A 27,371-nucleotide genomic window follows, 5' to 3' on the forward strand; every position below is an offset into this window, starting at 1 on the left:
ATAACGTAATGTTATGATACTTTCATATCACTTCGAGTTATAACCTAGCCATAAACTGTTATGTTCTGATAGAAATAATATGACATCGTGCATTTTCAAAGGCCTTCCGTATTACTACGAGGGTCGGTCAATATGTAATGATATATTGACAATAGATATTACAAAAGAACAAATATTTTACTACTTTCTATTTCAACCCTTCACAACACAGTAATCTTCTACAGAAATACAAAGTTTCAGCTTTTTATTTCAATTTTTAAATTTTTCAGCATAATCCTAGATAGATATACCTGAATATAGCTGAAAAACGGGCGACCAAAGTCCATTGCTCCTTTGTAGAACAAACATGTCGAAGCTCTGTTTTAAGCAAAAATCGAATAAGAAAAGTGTTATAGTTATATCATTAATAAAGTTTTCAGTTTTTGGGGACTAAAAATTTTTCAAATTAGACTTATACACTTTATGATAATTGATGCTTTCTTCAGCTTCAGTTTAGTAAAGTGTACGTTATCCAGTCATATTTGTCTTTCAAATTGCATTCTATTTGAAAGACACTGATCAGACCGAATACCTAAAGATTAGTCAAATCAGACACAAATGCATTAAAATCAGCGACAGTGTATATTTTTTAAAACATTACTTTACAGTTGTTTTTTTTAAATGAGGATCATAATATCAATCTTTTCTTCCTATTATACAACCACGATCTGAAAACCATTTCATACCCGCGGTATACGACTACCTGTAAGATTAATTTTACTTGACTCGTTGTCAGCTTCATCCTCGTCTTTATCAATGATCATAAAACTAACCTTAATATAAAATACCTTAATCATAAACAAACAAGTGCAAAGATAAAGGTTCAAATATTGAAATGCCCAGTTTTAACTTTATATGACACTAACAGGCTTCCGTAAATTATGTATAAAACAGCTGCATATTCCCATTGTATATTTTATCAAAATCGCTTTGGTCTTTATTGAGTTTTGTTTTTGGACATATATTTTTACTGGCTGTTGGTTATATTGACACTAATTCTATTCGTAAAAGATCATCGGATCACGGAAAGTAACGAAATATTCCGAAAACTATCAGAAAATGCTGAAATCTTACGATTCATTTTCATGAATACAATGTGTTTTAATATGTTTTAACTTGTGAATATTCACCTGCACGCTTGAAGCTTGACACGGTTACATAATGTATTCATGCATACATCGAGATAGACTAGGCAGCATATATATGAGCGTATATATAGCTTGCCAAAATATAGATATACTGTAAAACATAGGAAATCAGAAAATTGAATAATTCGACTGAACCAATAGTTTACATTTCGTAATTATACATCCGTACAATTGAATAAATTGTCAATGAGCGAATGATAAATGCCGATGTAAATGTAATGTTAAAAAATGTCGGCCATTTCGTTTTTTATTAATGTACTTAACATCGTATACGTATAGATTCATATAACTAAGACATAATGAGGCATATGAATCCATTGAAATTTTCATTAGACGTACTGTGTTAAATAATTTATGTATATACTATCTATAGCATCCCAATAATAGTTAATTCATAACCCTCTAGAATAGAAGCCAGTGCTCCAAAAATCCCAGACAAAAGAAGTGAAATAAAAAGAATAGTACTTTAATGATTATATATAACTATACAGAATTTTTGTTCTCAGTACTAAAGACTGGACAAAAGTACAAAAAATTACGATGATGAAAAGTCAAAATAACGAAACCACGATGGTGAAAAGTCGAAAATAAGATGATTAAAAGTAGAAAGTACAATGATGAAAAGTCGGAATAACGGAACATTGAAACCACGATGGTGAAAGGTAGGTTGAACGTACGATGGTGAAAACACGATATTATATCAAGATTAAAAATTGTATTATCGTACTTTCGGCTATTCATCATTTGACCTTCGTTTTTTCACCATCATTATTTCGTTAGTACTCCTACCGTTAATTCATACAAAAGAATAATTTTTAACAGTAAATATTTAAAGGGTATAAATCTATATCCTATGAAATATTTTTATGGAAATTATCAACAGTAATTTTAAATTGGTTCCAATAATATATGGTTGATTTCCGAAAAAAGTTGTAACATACAATGTCTCTGTTATTTAACACATATGAAAAATGAACGTTAACAGAATAAAATGTTCCAAAGCAACATATTATTTTTGCTATTTTTAGTGTTTTATCCGTTTAGCAATGCCTTTGTGCATGCGCCACTCGCTTAAACGCAATTTATTGCATTTTCATTTCATACAATCATTTTGGAAGTGTTCTTTTTAATATCCAAACAATAGTTTTTTCATTAGATATTAAGCTTTATACACTCTAAGCGGGCATTTTTTGTGCAAAACCTGATTTAAACACGTTCTTTACGGAGTACATTAGAAGGCAAGAAAAAACAAACACGCAGTATTTTGTATGAAAATATTGACATGATTTTAGATTTGTTATATAGTCTATAATAATTCACATATTTAAACGCCATTTTGTCCAAATTTCTCTGTAAATATCACACAATGGTAACTAGTCACGTGACAAAATATAAGCGCCATTAAATTACACGCTGATATGCACATTCTATCCACGAAACTTTTGTCAATTCATGATTTCTCAAACATGAAAAACAAACGAAAGCACACAGTAACATGATTTCTAGAAGAAACCGTGGGATAACATTTATTTTTCACTTTGAGGGGAGAATGTCATTGAGCAAATTATTAAATGACGATTTAAAAATGTATTAAAACTACATTTGCACATCATTTAGGCACAGAGAGAAACAACGGAGGGTTATATAATGCTAAATATATAAATTTTATCATAAAAAAGTTGGATTAACAAAGTGTTTAAAGTGTGTACAGCTATATTTGCTGTGAATTATTAAATTATTGTTTATATTGTGATTAAAATGATTACAGAATATCTGGAATCTGGAACACATCTACTAAGCGGCTGTTCTTTCACATTTTGATGATCTGTTCAAATGAGATACTTCGACGCTTCTGCTGTAGAACAATCGATCAAAACAAAGATGAGGAAAAGGTAAACACTGTTTCTAAATACCTCTTTTTTTTCAAGAAAGTATGCTTGTTTTTGAAAAATCGAAGGATAAGATTGCTATGCATTATTTTGAATGCAATATCGATATGAAATATCCAAAATGACGTTGCCAAAACTTGTACCAAATATTAACTTGCGTGTTTTCTGTTACGTTGAGATACATCTTTGGAGATTTTTCTTTACTATAAAGTAAATTCATGTCCACTTTATCGTGCATATGATCCTAACATTCCCGTTGGCTCTACGCTCTCTGAACTGTTGTGTAGAGCCAAAGGGGTGGTAGGCACATTGTTTCATGCAAGATTAAGTGGGTCAACATTAATTTGAGCTCATGTTAGAAAAATCACACAATATGTGTCTCCTGGTTAACAAAAAGACACAAGTGGATATTTGGTAAAAATTCTAGCAACATCATGTTGAGGTAATTCGTAACGAAATTGCATCCAAAACGAAAAATGTTCTATATGACATAGTTTTCTTCGATATTTGAAAAATAAGCATGTTGTTTGAAATCGGATATTTTTAGAAACAGAGTTTACCTTTTGCAGCTTTTGGACAATGGCTCTAATCCAAAAGTGTCGAGGGGTCTCATTGAAACGTGAAAGAGTCAGCGTTTAGTAGTGATATTAACGTAGCAGCAGAGTATTTTTGTACAAAATTAATTTTTATTAAATTACGCACATATCTTTTTCTTACAAATCTTTCAAGAAACGACAAGAAATTTGTGAAAGCAACATAGTTTTACTGTTTTTAAATGTTCATAAACTTTAGTGTCAGGAATAGCTTTATAACCTTTTATTTCTAATGCGTAAGTTAAATGAATCATGCTGAAATATATGTCAATGCAACTCATTATTGATATTAAAATTAAATCACGAAATGACCTTGCTCCAAACGATCTTGTTTTGTGATAAAGCGGTGTTGTATTAATTAACATATAAAAAGACAGAAATAATATAATTCAGATGCATTTACCATTTGCTTAATACGGGACCCAACACTGACGAAGAAGAAAAGAACCCAAAGTAAAATCAATAATGAGGAACACTAACGTTGATCATATTTGGAGGACTTTGGGTCCGTTAGGGAAATATCAGTGTAAACAAATGGGGTCGTATCTATTATCGCTGATAGCATGGGCTTTTCAAGGGCTTAATATTGTATTTATAGGTAAGTGAAGAGAATATAGAACAAATTAAATTATATCAAATCACTTAATTTATAGTTCAAAAGGTGATTAACTTTGATTATAGATAATAACCAGGCCCCGTCTACCTAGATGTATAAGGATCAATATAAAATTTAAAAACTCAAATATTTCCCATTGTTTATCCTCATAAACATTTATTATAAACTTGATTAAACAGGACTTGAAATAGCATATCCATAAAATTTTAGCTTACATTTATTGTTATTTTAAGACAGTGGCATTTTACATTTGATTCAAATATTAATTTTCATCCTAAAATCAATCCTTATTTTGATCCGATTTTTTTTTGTTTGGTTTTTTTTTTTTTTTTGTTTTTTTTTTTTTGCTTTTTTTCAATTTTTAATTTATTTATTTATGTTGTGCAAATCAGCTTTATTTTATGCACTATTTAATAAAAATTTCAATTGTGTCAAAAAACGAGCAATTTTAGTCATTTCGTCCTGACCCTGTTCTTGTCTTTGTGAACACGGGGCCTTACATTTCAAATCATGCTGTTTATTTTATTGTCGTACTCAGACAACCTGCTTGAAACCTAAGATCAGGTTTAGCATTTGCAGAAAAAGTTCAAATAGGCCCTATCTTACTAGAACTACTGCATGTGAAAGCGTTTCGAAATATACATGTTCAGTCCAAACTAACAATATTTTAAAGATTATGTCATTATTCATAATACTTTCCATATTCGCCTTTTGCGTTAAGTCTGCAATCTTTATAATCTATTTATAATAATGATATATAATAATATATGGACCTTACAGCGGCAACCGGTACAGATCGGATTATCTTGCTCGGATGTAACTGTTTAAGGAGTTAACTCAGTAACCTGAGAGCTAGGTTTTCCTGTGTGTGACGACAGTCGGTGTCCGATATTACATATCAAGGAATTACAATAACTAATACAACCTCATTCATAACGGCAATATATAGTCATTCTAAGAACGCGATTTAGTCATAAAAGGCACTCGGGAATGACTTCATTTAAGGCACTCGATCTGTCTTACACGGGTGTAAGACAGGATTTTCTTGCATATCAGACTGGCGTTTCTGTGTGTTTTACCCATGCCGGAAATTTCATCTGGCATGGGGGTGCCAGATGAGTCGCGTGCTGTACAATGGCACGCTTAATTAGGATGACGTCATTTAACCGTTATGAATGAAGTTGCAATTTCATACGCTGTTGTAAGAAAATAGTTACGGCTGTAATGATATAAATTTCCATTGAAAATAAAGATATTATTATTCTAGCACCTGTGTGAATAGTAGATAAAACTGTCTGATATGCAAGAATGATATTGATAGCATTGTTATAAACAAAAAGATTTGCAAAACGTTGCGTTGTATATCACATGTAGGATACTATGATAAATTGTTTTAATATTCACCTACATGTTTCAAAGGGGTCATTGTGGACTGTTGCATCAAGATTATAATAAAGTTTAAATGTATACAATTATTACTTATCTCATCAAAGTGATAGATAAAAAGCAATCTGAAGACTGAGCTGTATTACTTATATTGTACAATGTTAACTTTCATTGGAACCTAAAGTAAAATAAATAAAATAAATAATGAGGAATACTAACGTTGATCATATCTGGAGGACATTGGGTCCGTTAGGGAAATATCAGTGTAAACAAATGGGATCGTATCTATTATCACTGATAGCATGGGCTTTTCAAGGGCTTAATATTGTATTTATAGGTAAGTTTACAGAATATAAAATTGTTAAATGTTTCCATGATGATATAATCATTTTCCTCACGAGAAAAGGCTATCTCTGTCTGATTGATCTAATTAACAACTGATATAAATCATATTTCGATATCAATGTTTGGTATGCAATACAGTGCCTTTGCAACACTTTGTCACTTTATGACGCAATACTATGTCTTAAAGTGTTTAAAGAGCTGTCAGAAGTTAACAAAGATTTTTCTTGAAGTATTCCAAGTGTAAAACTTTGGATGTTTAAACGTTTTTAGAAGAAACATATGTTTAGATTAGTCTTTTTAGAAATACAGTGTTATTGACTTAAGGAGCCTAAAAAAAAAAGAATTATGTTGGTCATACTTGGAGGACCTTGAGTCCTTTTGGGATGTGCCAGTGTAAAGAAATAGGACTTAATCCATTTGCTGCTTTTAAAGCGATTAATACATCGTATTTATAGATTAGTGAATTGATTAATGATACTAGATTTTTTAGTAAGACTACCATTGAAAATAGCGCATGCTATAAGCAGCCTAATTTGAAGCCAGTATTAATCAAAATAGTACTGGTCGTGATAACGTTGCAGAATTTATAAAAAGATCGTCTGCAACCTTGACGTGTGAACGCATAAATAATGAGATTGTCGTAAAATGCCAGAAATTAAAAAGCAACGCATTCGTTGTCTGATTTACGTGCAAACAAAGCAAACAAATCAAAACAGTTTAGTATGTCATTATTGTAATAAGTTTCCAATTCTTGGTATAGCGACTCTCACTTTCTCTCTCTCTTCTTCACTCACATTCCTGACCTCGGCTATAACGGGTGGTTCTATCATTAGAAAGTCTGCTAAACATTCATCATTTGTGATTTAAAGCGTAATTATGCACATCCAAGGGTATCTAGTAAGTGAACAGGTGAAAATCAAAATAAGTTAAATGCTACTAGCTTTAACTGTTGTGATCATTTCTTTCAAGGACATAGACCTGACTTCCAATGCAGACCCTCTAATAATGACTCTATGGTAAACAATATAACAGATATACATAAGGAATATCAGCAGTGTATGATTGTAACGTATACAAACACGTCAGACGGTGTGTTCAAATCATCAAGCCCATGCGATAATGGTTGGGAGTATGACGCTCCGGTTGATCAATCGTTTGTAACTGAGGTAAAAACATTTTGTAATATAGCAATGATGGAAAATATATGAAATCATGTCATTAGATTATGCCAGATGTTTAATAATAAAATGATTAATATTATGCGAGATCAATGAAAAATGGAAATAAGCCACATATCTGTCATAAGTGTATTTCACAATGTATAATGTATTTGTATCTAGTCCACCTTCTTGGTAAGCTTGTGTGGAGCTGTATTGTAGAAGGAGAGGTTGGGGAAGTGAGATTCATTTCTTATACTTTATATAAAATATGTCAATTGTCGGACCTGTCAAACTATCTCCAATTTTTATTTGAGCAGAAAACAGAACATACCCTGTTGTATCTAAGCATGAATCGAGCATCATTTATCAATAGCATAAATAAGGTTATTTTAAGGTCAATAAGGATATTTATTACAAGGAAAGAGATACAGTTTGTGTGTTTGTATTTACAGTGGAACTTCGTTTGTGAGAATGCAGAGCTCGGAGAACTGACACAGGTGCTGTATCTCGTCGGCATGATGATCGGAACTTTCATATTTCCAACTTTGTCGGGTACCTTTACTTATCTTTTTGTATAATAAAATATTTTATCCAACTAGCTTACGGAAAGTCGGTAGTTCTAGTTATAATGCACGGAGTGGCACCTGGGGTCTTCCTCTTCCACTTAAGTTGGAAAGTTGCCATATCACCTCTACTGTGTTGGTGCAACGTAAAATCAAACCAAAATATATCGTGCTAACACAATGTTATGTTATCTTGTAATTCTTATATACATGTACCATACATTCTGTCGAGTTTAATTCCTGGGCAGACACATTTTGATCGTTACTTTCTTGTTTATATCGTTTCCTTGAAATGCTCAGATTTTATCAAAACTATTATTGAGGGATATTTTAATGTAAAAAACTATTCTGTCATAAACATTGCAATATGATTTCAAGTAAATGGCTCTAAGCATGTCTTCCACCAGTCCGTAATATATTCACAATAAAAACAAAGGTGCACTTAGTGTTCTCTAATTTACTTATTTTACTTATTTTATTTTACTTATTTACAAATCTTAGAATAGTTGGCATCATGAAAACATACCAACATATGACTGAAGATGAGTTAAGATGTAATATTGTTAAACTATAAACAACATATTCACAGATCGCTTTGGAAGAAAACCTATTATGGTTATGGGTCACGTGACAGTTTTTGGAGTTTCTCTTGCAACAGCATTTAGCGGAAACTATGTTGTCTTTGTGATTTTGCGCTTCTTGGCGGGATTCTGTCAACAGGTAAAACACTTAATGTGCATTGATTAAACCTTAACCTGATGGTACCAAAAGTGATTAGCACTCGCCAACATTTCCGTGAAGTCCGACAGGACTCTATACTTTTTGTGGCTCAAGTTATTTAGTTTCAAAATCCCTTAAAATTCAAATTGGTTCCAACCGGTTTTATGGTAGCATACGTAAGTATGTTCATCTCTTTCATAGCATCAAAGGCAGGAATTAAATAACAAATTTACTTTAATTAGAACAGTGATTATCACAATAACATCACCATTTCAAGTCCAATTATTTCATGTAAAGAAGTAATTACATTTACATTCCACCTTCATGAATTAACAGTTTCTAATCAAATAAATCAGTCATAAGGTGTTCTCGTGTTTTCTACATTACAGGGTCTTCTAGCTGGTACAACGCTTTCTTTAGAAACTCTCCCAGCAGAGATCCGTCATTACTGTGAAGTTTTAGCCCTACTATGTTGGACTTCATCGATATGTTTAATGTCTCCAATAGCCTACGCTCTTCGCAATTTTCCATGGAAATATCTTCAAATCACCTATGCTATGTGTAGCGCCTGGTCCATATTCCAGTGGTGGTTTGTAACTCGTTAATCTTTACTTGTTTTTGCAATCTGAATAAAGTTCAGTGTTTCTTGCATAAATGCATAATGCGTAGCGTTAATTGGGAGCTGGTTTTAGTCTGATTGACTTTTTTCGGAAATATTCTTGGCTCACGTATCGAGGAACAATCACATTTATTGACTTCAGTGAAAATATGATGTTTTAATGTAAAAAAAAATCAATTATTTCTGACATGTAGGCAAATGGCACGCTATCTGATGACAATGTATGGTTTTTAATAATGAAGCGAGCACATCTGTAACGGTGTATTCTGCATAACCGAGGTCCACCTTGGCTATTACGCTGGTTTCTCAAAACGAAAAAGGAAACAAGGGAAATGAAAACAAATGTGCTTTAAATTTCGTCAAATCGAACCATAATAAATTAAATCTGTCTTCTGTTTGAAATATATGCATGCACAGTATCTAAACAAGTCGACTTTCTGTTATCGCAAGAAAGTTTCAGGTTAAAGTACATAGGCTCACAGGTCAAAACGTTAGTTGATATATACACGATTAGCTTTTAAATATTTGTAGAAACTAGTACATATTTGTTGATGGTCTTCATGTCCTTCATAGCTTTTATTGAGCAATATTCCATTTTGACTGTTGTCAGGTTTACCGACGAGTCACTGCGCTGGGTCATAGCAAATGGTCAGATTGGTAGGGCAAAGGAAATTATCAAAAATGCATGTAAATGGAACGGTAAAGACTATACAGAAGTAATGGAGAAGATTGGATGGGGAGGCCTCCTTGATGCTGATAGTAAACTTGTGATTATGACTGACTATAACAGTGAAAAAGAACAAACAGCACTTGGACCTTTGACTGCAGATATTGATGAACATAATATCGCTGATAATCATCAAACTGCTTTGAACCAGATCAATAGTAACGCTCAAGCCGCGCGTGGTCCTCTGGTACGTCAGAATGGTTTTGAACGCTCAGATTCAGAACCGGAAGTAGTAGACGAGGTCAGTCAAGATAACGATTTGAAAGTACAAAAATACACGATTTTTGATATCTTCAGGCATAAACGTATCTTGATAGTGTCAATGATCATGTGGTATTCATGGTAAGTAAGTTTAAAACTCTATGTACATGGGCAAATCAATTGGTGATGGGGTGGGAGCATGATACCATCTTCCCCCTCCCGCTCTTGAAATGTAACATTACATTAAGGTTTGAACATTTACTCACGTATTGTAGATAAATCATGCACAATTTCACCCATGCCTCACTCTGGAAAGCTAGAATAATGTTACCCTCTCTCCCATCTGGAATATGCATTACCCTTTGTTAACATTTTGTGAATCGTTTCCCCAACCCTTCCCCTCCCAACATCGCAAACACTTTTTCCATGTTTTACAAGAATATTAAAATAATATTTTAGCGTCTTTCTACATTGTAACATTGTAAGAGTTTCTTTGTTTGTTTGTTTGATTGATTGGGGTTTACGTCACACCGACACAGTATAGGTCATATTGCGACGTTCCAGCTTTACTGGTGGAGGAAGACCTAAGGTGCCCTTCTGCGCATTATTTCAGGCACGAACGGGCACCTGAGTAGAACCACCGACGTTCCGTAAGTAAGCTGGATAACTTCCTCACATGAAAGAATCCAAATCCCCTGTCGGGATTCGAACATGATATAAAGTGGAGGCAACATATTAGATGTATTGGCACTTACTGTTATAGTTGACAGAGATAAGCCTTTGGGCAGTATAATTAATTTTTTTTAATACTTCATATAATTATGTAATTCATAATTACATAGCTTAACAGTATTCTATATGTACTTTCGTGTGTGTCAAATCATATAATTATCCTATAAGTGCTAGTGCAAATGTAATTACCAGACACGATCTAATATGCGTTGTAATTTCAGGAAGTCATTAATAAAAAGAGTTCATGCAAAGTTTATAATTTTTTAAAGAAAAAGAAATGTATATGGAATATTTTTTTATTCTGAACGAGTTTCAATAAATTAATGTTAATGTGGTTCAGCAATAAAGGTCAGTTTAATTTGTTCACATGATTATATTAAATCAAGGTCTTCGTGCAGTGTTAATCGTAAAACATCGGGTATTCCCGTATATTTCCGATAAGAGGCCTCGTACGTAGAGCACGAATACACTGGTTTTAAGGCAGTGTTCGTTCGCGAGAAAGAAACGTTCTCCTACAACTTCTGCAAATTTTATCTATGTCTGATTTAGAAGGCAAATTGACTGTTAACAATTTCAAAGTATCACTATTGTTCTTTCTCCCACTGTATAAAAGAAACAATACATTATCACTTTCACCACAAAGGCCGCCATTTTACCATGTAACTGAAAGTAGTTCCAATATATCGTTTTTTGTATTCGCTGCGTTAGCAGTGAATACAGTTCTATCACAATTTGCGGGATTTCAATAGAAGAATGTGTACCGAACAACGCAAAGTAGTTCTACACAGATTTTCTTGTCACACACAAGTGATAAGATTTTGAATTGTCAGTAGTTCATTTTTGATTGTGTTATTTCTATCGTATATTATTTGCATGTTTTCAGGATATAATCAGTAAAAAATATCCATTAGTATTCATTCGCGTGAACTTTGCGTAAGGAAGTAGTTCGTACCAAAACAAAGTTTTTCGACGCTATATTTGTATGTGAAAGCTGATCGCATCAAAAATTTTCTAAAAAGTAGGTACAGAAAACTTACCAATATTATTTGAACTTAATGTAATCTGTTTTGAAATATCTTATTTGGATTTTCATGATGTGTAACAGTGTTGATAATTCAGGTGTCTTGATATATTTTTTTTGTTGTTTGAAGTTGTTTCCCTTGTTTTTCCCGCAATATTCACTAGTTTTGTCTATGTTTAAGCGGCTTTGTTTTGTAAAGGAAGTTCAAAAGTGTTCTTAATTTATTGGAAATATGGATTATTGATAGTTGGTCAGTATTATTTTGAGTTGCATTTGGTTTAAATTAGTGTTTTATAGAGTGTATGTCATAGATGATTTTTTCAAAATTTTTTCATTCAAATTAAAACCCAATAACTGATGAACAGTTCTTACACCACTTAAATAATTTCGAATACTAGCCACAGATTTAAAAGATCTACTAAGAAATTGGGAATATAACTGAATTGTTTCAGTTGAAGCAGGTAAATAACAGAAATTGAAATACAAACAAAATAATATAAATGATTCCCATTGAATTTTTAAATTTTTTCTACTATTTTCTGCATATGCTGAAATATTAGACAGTTTTAAATCTGTCTTGAGAGTACGGAAGCATGGAGAGGACATAGTCGATTTATTTTAATAATCTGTGGGAACAACTTATTTGTCGAAGTATTTTTTATTAATCTGTGGGAACAACATGTTTTGTGAGAAAAATCTTTTTTTATTCTGTGGGAACAACATATTTTGTGAGAAAAATCTTTTTTTATTCTGTGGGAACAACATATTTTGTGAGAAAAAATTTTTTTTAATCTGTGGGAACAACTTATTTTGTGAGAATTTTTTTTTTTATTCTGTGGGAACAAACTATTTTCTGCTATATTTTTTTCAATATCTTGTTCCCTCAAGATAATAAGTTGTGCGAACAAATTAATTATGTTGTTCCCACAACATAATTCAACCAATCAAATTCATGCATCTTGTTGTCAGAAAAATGGATAGAGATGTTTTAATTAAACAGTATTTTGAAATGGGTTTGAAGTATGAATTGTGTGCAAATGGCGACTTTTTAAAAAGGGACTTAACTTTGCAGTCACTCTTTGTGGCAATCGCTATTTTGATTGGTCGAATTATGTTGTGGGAACAACATAATTAATTTGTTCGCACAACTTATTATCTTGAGGGAACAAGATATTGAAAAAATATCGCAGAAAATAGTTTGTTCCCACAGAGTAAAAAAAAGATTTTTCTCACAAAATATGTTGTTCCCACAGAATAATTTTTTTTTTTTACTCAAATTAAGTTGTTCCCACAGAATAAAAAAAGATTTTTCTCACAAAATAAGTTGTTCCCACGGAATAAAAATTTTTTTTTACTCAAATGAAGTTGTTCCCACAGAATATAAAAAAGATTTTTCTCACAAAAATATGTTGTTCCCACAGAATAAAAAAAGATTTTTCTCACAAAATATGTTGTTCCCACAGAATAAAAAGATTTTTCTCACAAAAATATGTTGTTCCCACAGAATAAAAAAGGATTTTTCTCAACAAAATATGTTGTTCCCACAGAAAAAAAAAAGATTTTTCTCACAAAATATGTTGTTCCACAGAATAAAATTTTTTTTTTACTCAAATTAAGTTGTTCCCACAGAATAAAAAAAGATTTTTCTCACAAAAATATGTTGTTCCCCACAGAATAAAAAAAGATTTTTCTCACAAAATATGTTGTTCCCACAGAATAAAAAAAGATTTTTCTCACAAAACATGTTGTTCCCACAGATTAATAAAAAAATATTTCGACAAATAAGTTGTTCCCACACGATTTATTAAAATAAATCGACTATGTCCTCTCCATGCTTCCGTATGAGAGTCTTCAATTGCAGATCTGCAAATAAAACCAGAAAGACAAAAAGAATTACCAGTCATTACAAAAGCAAAATCTTGCTGTAAACCTCATAATGATCTAAATGAAAAACCAGATTGTTAACCGAAAAAAATTCATCTTGAAATTTTTTGTGTTTGATACCAACGAGATAAGCAATCAGATATACGATTGTCCGTAACTAGATAAAAAAAATGTACAGCTCTTATCTCACATTCAGCTTTGGCCGTCAAAAAAACAAATTCTCTTTAAACCATCTTGCAAAAAATAGGGCATCTAGCTTTGCCAGAATTTAAAACTGAAACAAATAACCTCATTATCACAATTACAATTATTTTCTTACCTTTGAATTCAGGAGACCAAAAAAAAAAAGTCCGGTAGGGTCAGAATAATACCAAGTAATCGAGAACAGCTATTGAGTAATTTTGACCTAGTATGGTTATCAGGGAAATTTGAGTGAAAATACTCTCCCTTTTTGAAAAAACCAACGCCACAAGCCTGTAAGACAGGAATCCGTCGAAAAAATTGCAATTCAGGTCTTGACCAATTTTTCATAATCATAAATTAGACATACTCGATTAATTATTCTTGTAAAAATTTACTGCCACCATAAATAATCTTTTTTTTAACTTCTGATGGAAATTATAACATAAACATGAGGAAGAATAATTATACAATTCTTTTAAGCCAATTTATGAGTCTACTTATAATAAATTCTGCTTGACCGCACACCAAGAAGCCACAAAAATTTAAATTTACCAATAGAGACTGTATTTCTGCTTAGCGTTGCCTTCTGTTTTTAATTAACCATACTTTAATTTAAATTTTTTGATATTCAATTAAACGCTCCGGTGTTTCTTCCATTGTCAATAGAATTGTATTAAATAGAACACTCCAGAAGGTCATTACTTTCTGAAGGTGGTAGCAGCTTTATTGCAAGATTCAATAAAACCAACATTTAGCTAAGACTTTGTCCTAAACAATCATATGCAAAAAGGACATTATTTTTTGTTTCGCCCTGCTAAATATTTCATCAAGATAATTTTGAGAATACAAAAACCTATCTTATACATAATAAGGATATGCATTCGTAACGCCTTTGACATATCTGCAACAGCTGATCTAAGCCCCATGTTAAGAACAGTGTCAAACAAAAATATGTTTTTTTCCAACAAAAAGCCAGCCAGATTATAAGTTGCTAGGACAAATACTGATTTGTCTATAAGCCTTTTCCTCAAATCCTTTTTGAAACAAAAGACAAACCTTGACTCTTTTGATTGTTTATTAAATGAACAAAAATCATCAATTCGAGGAAAACTAAATCAACACGTTCACACTCCAAATAACAATCTTTATTAATAAAATCTTCCAGCCTGACCTTTGGGCATACTTAAAATCTAAATAGATCGCTTCTTTCTTTCAGTATCCTTTTTTGAAACTGAATTCAAGGAAAGAATTTTTAACTCATTTAAGTAAAAGGGATTTTTCTTAAAAGGGCCTAATAATACATGAATCAGCAACTTTCTTTACCTAAATAATTATTAATATCATTTGGATAATTCATTAGCAGCCAGAATTGATTCTTGTACTTCCAAGAATCCAAATGATCAAAATGGAAACCTTTATGCAATAAAGCCTAATCGGAAAACCATTTTTCAAAAAGATCAACAAACTAACAAATCCCTATATAATCCGTACCCTAACATACGTCTCATAAATTCAGTATTGGATTTTATCATTAACCTGAATTTTGCAACCTTCATATATTATAAAAGACCAGATTGGCATACCTTCTCATGAATAAAAACTTTATCATAAATAAACATCAAATCTTTTTAGTGAGCCATTACAAAATGTTACATTTAACTGAATGTTTACAAATAGTATTTTCAATAACTGTTTTGCTGAATCAACCAATATTATTAACCCCTGTGTTTTACAAAATTTTGGAAAAGAATAGATTCTAACAACATTTTCAATTAATTGTCACATTTTTTTTAAGATGATCATAATTCTATCCACAGTCAATTTTGTGGAATCGGTGATGACTGAACATTCTGGATGTTCCAACTTGACCTTATCTTTTATCCAACACGATGACAGATATGTTGAGATAATCTTTTGCAAGCCCTTAACAACAGTAATATGAGGCGCTTTTTGCTGACATTTATTTCTTTGAAATTGACTACAGAACCAACTCTTTCTGTAAGTAACACTAGTATCTGATCACTTTTTTCAGTCTTATGAAAGAAGCATTCATTGATTTTTTATTAACATTACTCTCAACATGACTAAGATAAAATTGCCGATTCAAAAACATATTGATACGAATCTCCCCATTTAAGATGGCTAGTTCAATCTCTCTTAAAACAGCTGCATACAAATTCTTACAACTACAAGTCATAGGAAGAACAAAAGATACATAAGTTTTCTTCTTAATAACTCAAGTCTAGCCTTAGTTCAGAAGCTTGCCATAGACGGGATGAAATATTTCTAATTCACGCCTGCAACAAACAAATTCCATTCTAATTTGTCAAAATGTAATTGAGCTAGTGACATATATTCAAATTTAGAACTGGATTGAGGATATTGTTGTCTACTTGACTACTTATCCCCAGCCTTAGCCAAAATACAGAGCCTAATTTTATTCTGCGAATAATGAAAAGTATCAAACATCAGAATCTCTGATGAACTTACAAATTAGAACACCTTTTTCTTCATATTCTTTGAATATCTTTATTCAAACTTTCATCACTGCAAGTGTCTGAACTGAATGAGAAAAAATATCCAAACCAAATTTTAACTAATTTTCGACTTTGCTTTCGCTCTCGTAGATCTGTGTTTTTTCTCAAGTATTAAGCGTAACATGCCTCAATATCTACATTTTTCAACTTGAATCATCAAATAACTGGTTTTTTACTAGAATACAAATTGATTACCTCGTACGATCATCACCTCTAATTTTTAACGGTCCTGTTTCTTCTGTTTCAATTTTGTTTTCTCAAATACGTCTGCTTCGGATAACTGTTGCCTTAAGAACCGCGTTCTTCTTGTTGTAAGGCGGCTCAGCTTCCTTCTTCATCTGAATGATACCCAGAATCAGTCTGACGACCTTTTTCCTATTCAAATCTGTATCCCAGAAAATTCATCATCCTCGTGAAAACTGACATTTTTAGCGGAAGCGAAGTTGGCAACAAGGTCGCTTTGTGTAGTTTCTCGGAAAACAATTTTAATATCTTCCATGTGTTCCTCTGTCCAGAAGGTTCCCCTGTCTTCATCTCCGAATCCGTCATTTAACAATTTATAGTCCACTCTTTTACCTCTAGAAGTAATATTTTTTCTTCTCGCAAGTTCCTGGTACGCCATGTAAGTTCCGCAAAATACAAACAGCTTAACGCGGCACGAAGTACCTTTTGGAAATAAAGTTTATTTCGTATTCAACGGAAATATTATTTACTGAATACGAAAACTCCCTCTTGGTAAATGCACTATAAAATCCTGAATGAATAATACACCAGTCCCATAAAATCAAATTAAAATACCAACATATGTGGAACAATTCCTGGTGAAAATACACTTTCATTAAATTTGTGTAAAATAGAATTTTCAACATGTGATCTTCTTGGTCAAACGAAACTACAGAATGAACCAAAAAGGCAGTAGCGCAAGAGACAAAAAAGTTTACCGCCAAAAATATAGGCAAACCAATAGAAAGTTGTTTACTGCCTACGTAATGCAATAAATTAAAAATCCACCAATGAAAAAGAGTTTTTAAAAAGGTCAAATTCATTCAACCTTATAATTAAGTTATTTTAGTTCAAAATAAACAAAAGTAACGAGTGTGGTCTGATTTGAAATGTCATCAGTTTTCGTGATTTGGAACCTTTAAGAATTGTTTTCAGAAGAATCCGTTAATCTAGCTCTCTGTTTACTTAATCTCACAATTTATTCATATCACTTTGCACATTGTGTTTATTATATTTTGCAGAAGTTACAGCAGAGAGAGAGAGTTTGACAGTATACATTATGCGTGTTTGAAGAAGATAAGGCTTTTATTGGTACATTCAATTCCACGAACTGGTGAGTTTAGAATTTATTTATGATTATGATGTATTTTATAATAACTTCATTAAATGAACTTATGATTGTGGCGGCCAATAGAAAGCATATATAGCTATATTATAAGTTAATATACCTACAGGTTAAGTAAGCTGTTCAATGTGTTGTAAATATTTAATACACCGATAAACACTTTCAGAACTAGCAGACGAGAGGCTTTTCTTATCAGTAGTTTTAGGAATAAAGATAACCGGTTGTTTTCTCACTGTATAAATTGTATGTAAAATGGTCTGACATGTGGTAGGGTTAACTGTTCATTTGAATACTTTGTGGAGTCAAAAGATGTGTTGAAGAATATACTGTGATGAAGCTAAGATCCAACGTTTGCTATTGGTGTAATACATTTTAAAAGCGGACATTTAATCAGAACAAACTAGCGGTTTTGTTTAAGCATAAGAGATATCAAATTTACTCGAAGATAAGGGAAGTAACTCGTATTTTTTCACTTGATATACATGTACCTCGGTTATTTACGTAGATCATATAGAAAGTGTGAATGGGTTTATTGTAATTGACCATAAATTTGGAGGTTTTTATTTAAATGATAATTATGCATTTCAGACAAAGGAAATTGATTTAACTCTATTTTTATGTTGATGTAATTTGTTTAATTTCAGAGTGTTGATTTCCTCGATTTCATTGACTCGATGATTCATTCTCTGATTTATGATTGTTGATTGAATGTTCTAATGATCAATCAACTTATTGATTTACTGATTGATTGGACATGTCATGGAGCTTAATATAGATGGAGAAGTAACTTAGACGCCATACAGTTCAATTCAGTATTATTGGGGTTGTTCTAGTGCAAGTTATCATGTGTTTCGGGATTTTCCAAGATTTGATGCATCCTGGGTAATAGTAGCCAAAATACCGTCATATTCAATTCCAAGAGGAACATTGACAAAAAAAGACGAAGCATTTTCTACTTACATAAGAAGCAATAGTTATTTATGTTAAAACGTACCATACACACTTTTCCACACAGATATTTCTAAAAAAAAAACCAAAGTTCATGGATATCGCCGAAGTTTAACGAGACTGCGAGAATCGGGGGCTAGTGGGAAAAACGATTATCACCGAAGCGCACTGTGGATCTGAATCTGACTATCAACTATTTTCTGAGCTTCCTATCCATTGTATATATTTCTGTGGACATGTAAGACGAATATATGTGAACTGTAAGATGTTGAAATGTGCCGAGTTGTTTGTTTAGATGAGAAATACACAATTTTTGGAGAAACTTTTTGTTTGAATGATAAAGGTATAAACACTTTTTGTAAATGAACATCAGGCTACCATTTTCATAGTAATGGCAGGGCTTCCATTAATGGAAGTTTGTGAGTCATTTCACTCCTTGAATTTGGCTTGTGACTTCCAAAATGTAATGCTTTTTTCTTCTTTTCCAATATTTTGTTACTTCCAATGTCAAGACATTTTGCAGTCTTTGACTTCCAAATTTTGGATCTTAATGGAAGCCCTGAATGCCAGTGGACCTACATGTTTCACCTAAATTGTATTGGAAATATATGAAAAACTTCCTTTTAAAAAGTTTCTAGCTGAAGTTAAGCAGAGAAATGCATTGGATACCTCAGAATATTGCTATGTTGTTAAAAAAATTCCAAGCCTTATGGTCACATATTCATGGAAAAATTCGAAGAAAGGAAAATAGATTGTCAGGTGTATAGATTTCCAGTCTGCTTATCATTTACATAGTACAATCTGGAAAACTTCAGTAGTGTCACTGGGGTCAAAATTAATCCTGTCTAATGGTAATGTTGTAAAAAGTTCTATTTTTTGTTTAAAGCATAAAGTTTAATGCATATATATGTATTATAATAGAAATTAGATATATGTATGGATATTTTGTGTAAACAAACATGTGAAAACCCTGGAACATCATTGCTAAAGCAATATTGTTAGGTACAATACCATACATTTAATAGGCAAGAAAGGTACGGTAAAATATCATTTACTATAGATTTAGGATGCAAGAAAAGATAAAATATCATTCCTCGCTTCTTAGTACAAAAAGTGCCATATCACTTTTATATTTATATTAATGTTTACTGCATAAAACACTTTCTTACTTTTCATTTTTAGCTAGACTATACAAAGTATATGGAGAGCCGTCCTACTTGCCCCGGCGTCCGCGTCCTTATTCAGATTAAAGTTATGGTTTTCCATATCATCAACCACATCTTATGTGACAAGGTTCATAACTCTAGCACCCGATTTTCAGATTTATCTCCCCTTGAACTTAGAATTTTACTAAAAAAATATTATTTTCTATCGTTACTTCTTTTTTCTTAAGGGATCAACTTCATACTTCAAATATATGTTCCTTATCATCAACCACATCTTATGTGACAAGGTTCTTTACTCTAGCACCAATATTTTCTAATTTATCTCCTCTTGAAGATAGAATTTTCCTAAAAAACTTATTTTTAGCTCGACTATTCGATAAGAAAAAGTAGAGCTGTTGTAGTCACCAGTGCGTCAGTGTTGTTGTCGGCGTCTGTGTCAGCGTAGGTGTAATAACTTATGTTAAAGTTTTTGTAATATCTCAAATATCAAAGTCTATTGATATATGGCTTTGAAACTTTGCACACTTGTTCACCATCATGACCCAACCTGTAAACAGGAGGAGATAACTGGATCAAGCATTTTGACAGAATTATGCCCCTTTTCTGACTTAGATTTTATGTTATTTAATTAAAGTTTGCATACCACCTCAGATATTTTCATATACTATTGACATCTGGCTAGGAACAAGTTGAAATTTTATACTCTTCTTTGAGAGCATAATAGGACTCTCCTCAAGGCCTATAACAGTAACATGGATTTAAAGGAAAATTTGGCCCTTTTGTTAATATTTAACATTACCAAGGCTCTTTTTCTATCAAGCACTTAGAATGGTAGAGCGTTGCTGTCCTACCGACAGCTATTATTTACTGTTACTTATTTATTTCTTAAGGGATCAACTTCATATTTCAAATATATGTTCCTTATCATTAACCAAATGTTATGTGACAAGGTTGTTAACGCTAGCACCAATATTGCAAGAATTACCTCCCCATGAACTTAGATTTTTTTACTTGAAAAATATTATTTTTTACTATGACTTTTTTAGTTTCAAAGGCATCTACCTCTTACTTCAAATACATATTACTTATCATCAATTACAACTTATGTGACTAGGTTAATAATTTACTCATAAAGCAATATTTTCAGGTTAATATCCCTTTGAACTTTTTTTTAAAGAAATATTATAAGTAATTTAATTTACTTTTTAGCTCACCTGAGCAATGCTCAGGGTGAGCTATTGTGATGGCCCTGTGTCCGTCGTCGTGCGTCGTCAACTTTTAACATAAACAACATCTCCTCTGAAACCAATGACTGCACATCGACCAAACTTTACAGAAATGATCCTTGGGTGGGCCCCTTTCAAAGTTGTTCAAATGGTTCTGGTCTGTTGCATATGTAGGTCATAGGGCCAGAAAAGGATTTCAAAAAACACAAAATTAAAAATTCTTCTTGCCTGAAAGTACATGGGCCAGAGCTTTGATTTTTGGTATATGGATAATGGTATCATCTATGGGTCCTCTACCAAAGTTGTTCAAATTTTGTCCCTAGTGTCAAAATTGGCCCCGCCCTGGTGGGTCATAGGTTTTTCCTGATATGTATATAGTAAAATCTAAAAAAATCTTCTTCTCTGATTTGGCAAAGGCTACAGATTAGATATTTGGCATGAAACATTGTGTAGTAGACCTCTATCAAGATTGTTCAAATAATGGCCGGGGGTCATTGATTCTCATTACATACATATAGTGAAAACTTGAAAAATCTTCTGGTCTGAAAGTAAATGGCCTAGAGCTTTGATATTTGGTCTATGGTATCACCTATAGGTCCAAAACCAAACTTGTTCTAATTTTGTTCCTAGAATTAAAATTGGCCCCGCCCTGGAGGGTCATTGATTTTCCCTATATGTATATAGTGAAAACTTAAAAAATCTTCTTTTAAAGAACCCAAAGAGCTAGAGCTAAGATATTTAGCATGAAAGATCTTCTAATGGTTGTCTACCAAGTTTGTTCAAATAAAAGCCCTGTAGTCAAAATTGGCCCCGTCCCAGGGGGTCATTGATTTTCCCTATATGCATATAATAAAAACTTAAAAAAAATTCTTTTAAAGAATGTAAAGAGCTAGAGCTAAGATATTTAGCATGAAATTTGTTCTAATGGATGTCTACCAAGTTCGTTCAAATAAGAGCCCAGGGGTCAAAATTGGCCCCGCCCCGGGGGTCATTCATTTTCCTTATATGCATATAACAAAAACTTAAAAGATCTTTTTTGATGAAAAAATCAAATAGCTAGAGTTTCGATACTAAGCATGAAACATCTTCTAGTGAGTGTCTTCCAAGTTTGTTCAAATAAAAGCCCTGGGGTCAAAATTGCCCCGTCCCGGGGGTCATTCATTTTCCTTATATGTGTATAGCAAAAACTTAAAAATCTTCTTCGAAAAAACCTGAATAGCTAGAGTTCTGATATTAAGCATGAAACATTTTCTAGTAAGTGTCTACAAAGTCTGTTCAAATTAAAGCCCTGGGATCAAAACTGGTCCTGCCCCAGGTGTGTCATTGTTTTTAACTATATGTGTAAAGAAAAAAACTTGAAAAAATCTTCTTTAAAAAAACCCAACAAGCTAGACCTTAGATGTTTAGCATGAAACATCTTCTAATGGGTGTCAACCAAGTTTGTTCAAATAAAAGCCCTGGGGTTTAAACTGGCCCCGCTCCGGGGGCCTATATACAGGTGAGCGACTTTGGGCCATCATGGCCCTCTTGTTTATATTTCTTATCATTACACATATGTTGTGTGACAAGCATGACTATTTCCAGAATTACCCCCCCCCCCACCTTGAACTTATTTATGGAATTTATGTAAACAAATGTTCGTAGTTACATAGTTTTGTCTTCCATACCAACTTATCTCAGCCTCTTGATATTTGGTATACAGTATTGACGTGGTCCCATACCGTCGGATTTGATTTCAGGTATGTCGCTCAGCAAGCCCCGTTTACCGTTAAATTTTCAACATTAATGGTCAATGGTAGGAAATTTTTGTGACAGATTTTTTAGCAACTACTTATCACAGGCTCTTGATATTTGACAAACAGCATTGACACATGGTCTTATACTGTGGGATTCGATTTCAAGTCTTTCACTCATCCACTTCCTGTTAACTGACTTATTTAAATTTTCCACATTAATGGTCAGTGGTAAATATTTTTCAAAACATTACAGCATCATGATATTTGGTATAGAAATGCAACCCGACCTTTTCTGTCTTTGACCCATTTTTTTTTTTTTTTTTATTTTGAAATCATTCATTTATTATTGTTGAAATCTACTTATAATTTACCTTTAAAATACCATGTTCCCAGTACTTTTTATTTACATGCTTAAGTTGTTCTTAACATACACAAAACAAACTTGTACATTCCTTTATTAGAAATTGTCTTTTTTTTATATAACCAGGCACAAGTGACAAGATAATATTTATTTATATGCTATTATCATTGTGGACACAAACTGTAAACAAAGGTATCATTTTTGATTCTAGTCAAAGTAAACACAAACAGTGATTGCACTAGAGTTATATAAGAAAGTTTGTGGGAGCTTTACATGCTCATAACATTTCTATCTTTGTCAGAGAAATATTTGATTTCTGAGAACTATTTTGACTTCAATTTCCGAAGAAACATGACACTACACCCCAAATTTAAATGCATAATAACTATTACATTTGTTTGACTTAACTGTTTCTTATGGTCAATAGTGTTACATGTATATAATTTTTTATGTTCATTTTACACTTGCTTGTTTTTCTATCATTTCAATCCATTGTCTTAATCATTATATAATTTGATAATACCTTAATTATGTAGCATTGTTTTTAGATTTACATTGTATTTGCAATTTTGTGAACATTTATCAGTAAGTAATATTCTTAATAAAAGAAATTTCACAATTGATATGAAGTACCAAGCCATTTATAGAGTGTGTTTCCGATTTATGAAAATGTTTTTAACAAATGACTTAAAATTGAGAAATCACCATACTTTCTAGCATAAGAATCTTAAAATAAAATTACTTAAATTGCAAGCAAGTTGCAATTTTATACATGAGATAAACTTATGGTGACCAAATTTGTTTTTCATGTTAGCAAGTTCTGTATATATGCTCTAATTAGAAAAGAACACTGATTATGTATGAAGTAACTGAAATATTGAAAGCTTTATAATAGAATGTTTGTCATGCAACATTAAATTGGGTAAGATTCAGACTATTAGATAAGGCGATGTACTTATTAATGCTGTTATAATTACATGTATTATTATTGTGAGTAAAAAGGTTCTGGGGATATTTCTATCATGTTTTAACGAGGGGCATAGATAATATACATTGTTTACTTTTTAGCTCACCTGTCAGAAAGTGACAGGGTGAGCTTTTGTGATTGCTTGTCGTCCGTCCGTCCGTCCATCCAAAAACTTTTACTTTAAATGACATCTCCTCATAAACCACTAAGCCAATTTCATCCAAACTTCACAGGAATGTTCCTTTGGTGGTCACCTTTGAAAATTGTTAAAAGAATTTAATTTCATGCAGAACTCTGGTTGCCATGGCAACCAAAAGAAAAAAACTTAAAATATCTTCTTCTAAAAAACCCAAAGAGCTAGAGCTTAGATATTTGGCATGAAACATCTTCTAGTGAGACAGTCTACCAAGTTTGTTCAAATAAAAGCCCTGGGGTCATTGATTTTCCTTATATGTGTATAGAAAAAACTTAAAAAATCTTCTTTGAAAAAAACCAAATAGCTAGAGTTTAGATATTAAGCATGGAACATCTTCTAGTAAGTGTCTACAAAGTTTGTTCAAATAAAAGCCCTGGGGTCAAAATTGGCCCCACCCCGGGGGTCATTGATTTTCCTTATATGTGTATAGCAAAAACTTAAAAATCTTCTTCAAAAAATCTGAATAGCTAGAGTTCAGATATTAAGCATGAAACATTTTCTAGTAAGTGTCTACAAAGATTGTTCAAATAAAAGCCCTTGGGTCCAAACTGGCCCAGCCCCAGGTGTGTCATTGTTTTTAACTATATGTGTAAAAAAAAACTTGACCAGCTAGACCTTAGATGTTTAGCATGAAACATCTTCTAATGGGTGTCTACCAAGTTTGTTCAAATAAAAGCCCTCGGGTTTTAACTGGCCCCGCTACGGGGCCTTTATACAGGTGAGCGACTTCAGGGCCATCATGGCCCTCTTGTTTATCAATATTGCAATTGGTTTTAAAGCTGTGTTTTCTTTAATATGGATATTATTGAATCATCCTTGACATCAGTATTCTCATTTTTTTAGCTCACATTTGCAAAAGCTCAGCTATTACAGACAGTCAAAGATTCCTGGTCTGTCCATCATCCATATTTCAATAATGTCATATTAAACTACTCAGTTTGAAAACGTCAAAAATTCTCATTTACTGTGTGCAAGAACGCTTAAAACTAATTTGGTCTTTTGCATGATAAGGTCACAGTAGGTAAAAAAAGATTAGATATTACAACCATCCTTTTCTCTTATTGTCCCATTTTGCTTGTTTTGCATTATTAAAGCCATTTCCTCATGCTCCCATTCCATTTGTAATGTTTCTTTGCAAAAAAGTAAATAACAGACTTTTAAAATTTATTTTTGACTGTTACAGGCTAATTAAAAATATAATACTCAAACCATTAAAAGTACTTTTTTGTATTTTTTTAATCTCAGAAATTTTTAAAATTAAAGTATTTTACAAAAATACCTATATTTTCTTCTTAAATTTCATGAAATTAACATGTTCCAAGTTTCACTTTTCATCAAAACTGAAATGCTTTAGCTAGGTAATCTGTCTGTCATTACATTTGAAGCTTATGTAGCAATATAGTATTCTAGGTATTGTTACTGTATATATATTCATTATAACATAATTCTCTCATCATGTTATGGATCTAGTCATGAATGTACTGCATGCATTCATATTTTGGATGTATATTTTATTGTACCACTTAGAAAATGTAATAAAGTTGTTCTCATTTAGTTTATTCTTATTTCTTTCCCTCTTTCAATGTAATATTCAACAACCAGTGTTAAATAATGTCTCTATCAGATTAATAATCTGTAATTCAGTGGCCCATATTCCTTTATTCGTTACAATTGCAACGTTTTTAGTAAGACACATATGTATTTATAATGCGCAGCGAATACATCAGTGCTTTCAGCGCTTTGATTATGTCAGAGGCCTATTGCAAAGCATAATAGCCGAGGAAATCATATTAGTGCAGTATATCTTGTTTATCGACAAAAGTCCCAACAATAAAAAGTAACCACAAGTCATGCATTCTATTTACAGGCGATGTGCAGTTTATTTTATCAACTGTCCCATTTGCCAAACATCTCAATAGTACATTTTACCGTGAATAAAGCAGCACCTGTTATATATATTATACATGTGAAACAAGTTTTAGCTAATTTTTTTCAGGATTTGTGACAGTTTTGTGTACTTTGGTTTGTATATGACGTCATCAGATCTCTATGGTGACCGATATCTCAACTTCTTTCTGAGTGCCGCAGTTGAATATTTTTCAGCCTTTATAGAGTACTTGTGTCTAGCCAGGTAAGTCATCAAAATCCTAAGTAGGTATATCATATATTATTATATATTTATTAGGAATTAATCTCGACACAGACGTAGATTTTTTATTTGAGGGGAAGCTATCCAATGATAAGCTTGCAAAATGTCAAGGACCAATTCGAGGTTTCTAGCCAGGTACACACACACATGTTCCCGTATTAGTAGACGAACTAAGAAAGCTGGAGAAAAGCACTAAGCCAACCAGATTACTGCTTTTTACGCATATATTTCAAAATTTAACAAAACACACTGTGCTGTTTTATATTACAATATTGTTTTGCAGCATATAGTTTGCAACAGACTGAATATATGCTGCTGACACTCTGTAAAGTGTAAAGTCGGACTGCGCGAGATACAAATATTTCATTTTGACTGTCGGTCTAATATTTTTCCTTACACCACTGAATACTTTAAAAGGATGTGCCCATCTGTCAATCTGGACAAGAAACTCGTTTTTTAGGGAAAGCTTCACAATTAATGCGACAGAAAAGCGAAATGTACAGACTATAATCAGACAGCACGGATATCCGGGGTAATCTTGGCCTCAACTGGTCTCATAGAGGGTAAAATAAGTTCCTGCTACTACCCACTGAAGGGTTGGTAAGAATATATAAAGATATATTAAGAGAACTTACGATAACAGATGATTAATTTTGAAATATGATTAACTTATGACGGATGTATTTGAACTAATTTTCCCGTGTTCACCTTGTTTCAGGATAGGACGTAAATGGACAGCTATCATTGGTCATATCATTGCCGCTGTAGGGTTGGCTGTCGCTACAGGATTAACATACACAGCAGGTAATAGATAGTTAAGCAAATGAATATATATAATATTTTGCATCGCCCCGTTTAGCTCAACAGGTAGAGCGTTGGTTTGTGAATAGGGTGACCCGGATGGCACAGAT

General features: G+C 32.4%; 1 protein-coding gene across 2 annotated transcripts; it reads left to right on the forward strand.

Annotated features, from left to right (window-relative positions):
- Positions 1–4,036: 4,036 nt before the first annotated feature.
- On the forward strand, positions 4,037–27,371 carry LOC132732103 (organic anion transporter 3-like). 2 transcript variants are annotated; one of them, XM_060718467.1, is made up of 8 exons: positions 4,037–4,267; positions 6,986–7,182; positions 7,629–7,728; positions 8,329–8,459; positions 8,849–9,048; positions 9,689–10,147; positions 26,308–26,442; positions 27,179–27,371. In XM_060718467.1, the coding sequence occupies exons 1-8, from the start codon at positions 4,135–4,137 to the stop codon at positions 27,273–27,275; spliced, it is 1,452 nt and encodes a 483-aa protein (XP_060574450.1). In that variant the 5' UTR covers positions 4,037–4,134; the 3' UTR covers positions 27,276–27,371. The 2 variants fall into 2 exon arrangements, with proteins under 2 accessions (XP_060574450.1, XP_060574449.1); XM_060718466.1 differs by lacking the exon at positions 4,037–4,267 and adding an exon at positions 5,738–6,008 and having other exon boundaries at positions 27,179–27,368.

The sequence above is a fragment of the Ruditapes philippinarum genome, unplaced genomic scaffold (assembly GCF_026571515.1).
Source record: "Ruditapes philippinarum isolate M1 unplaced genomic scaffold, ASM2657151v2 ctg1436_1_1_1_1, whole genome shotgun sequence".
Taxonomy (NCBI): Eukaryota; Metazoa; Mollusca; class Bivalvia; order Venerida; family Veneridae; genus Ruditapes; species Ruditapes philippinarum.

Coding starts and splice junctions, on each gene's coding strand:
- LOC132732103 (XM_060718467.1), top strand. CDS start 4,135: ATGAGGAACACTAACGTTGATCATATTTGGAGGACTTTGGGTCCGTTA. Junction 8,460..8,848: donor TGGCGGGATTCTGTCAACAG/GTAAAACACTTA, acceptor TCTACATTACAG/GGTCTTCTAGCTGGTACAAC. Junction 9,049..9,688: donor TGGTCCATATTCCAGTGGTG/GTTTGTAACTCG, acceptor GACTGTTGTCAG/GTTTACCGACGAGTCACTGC.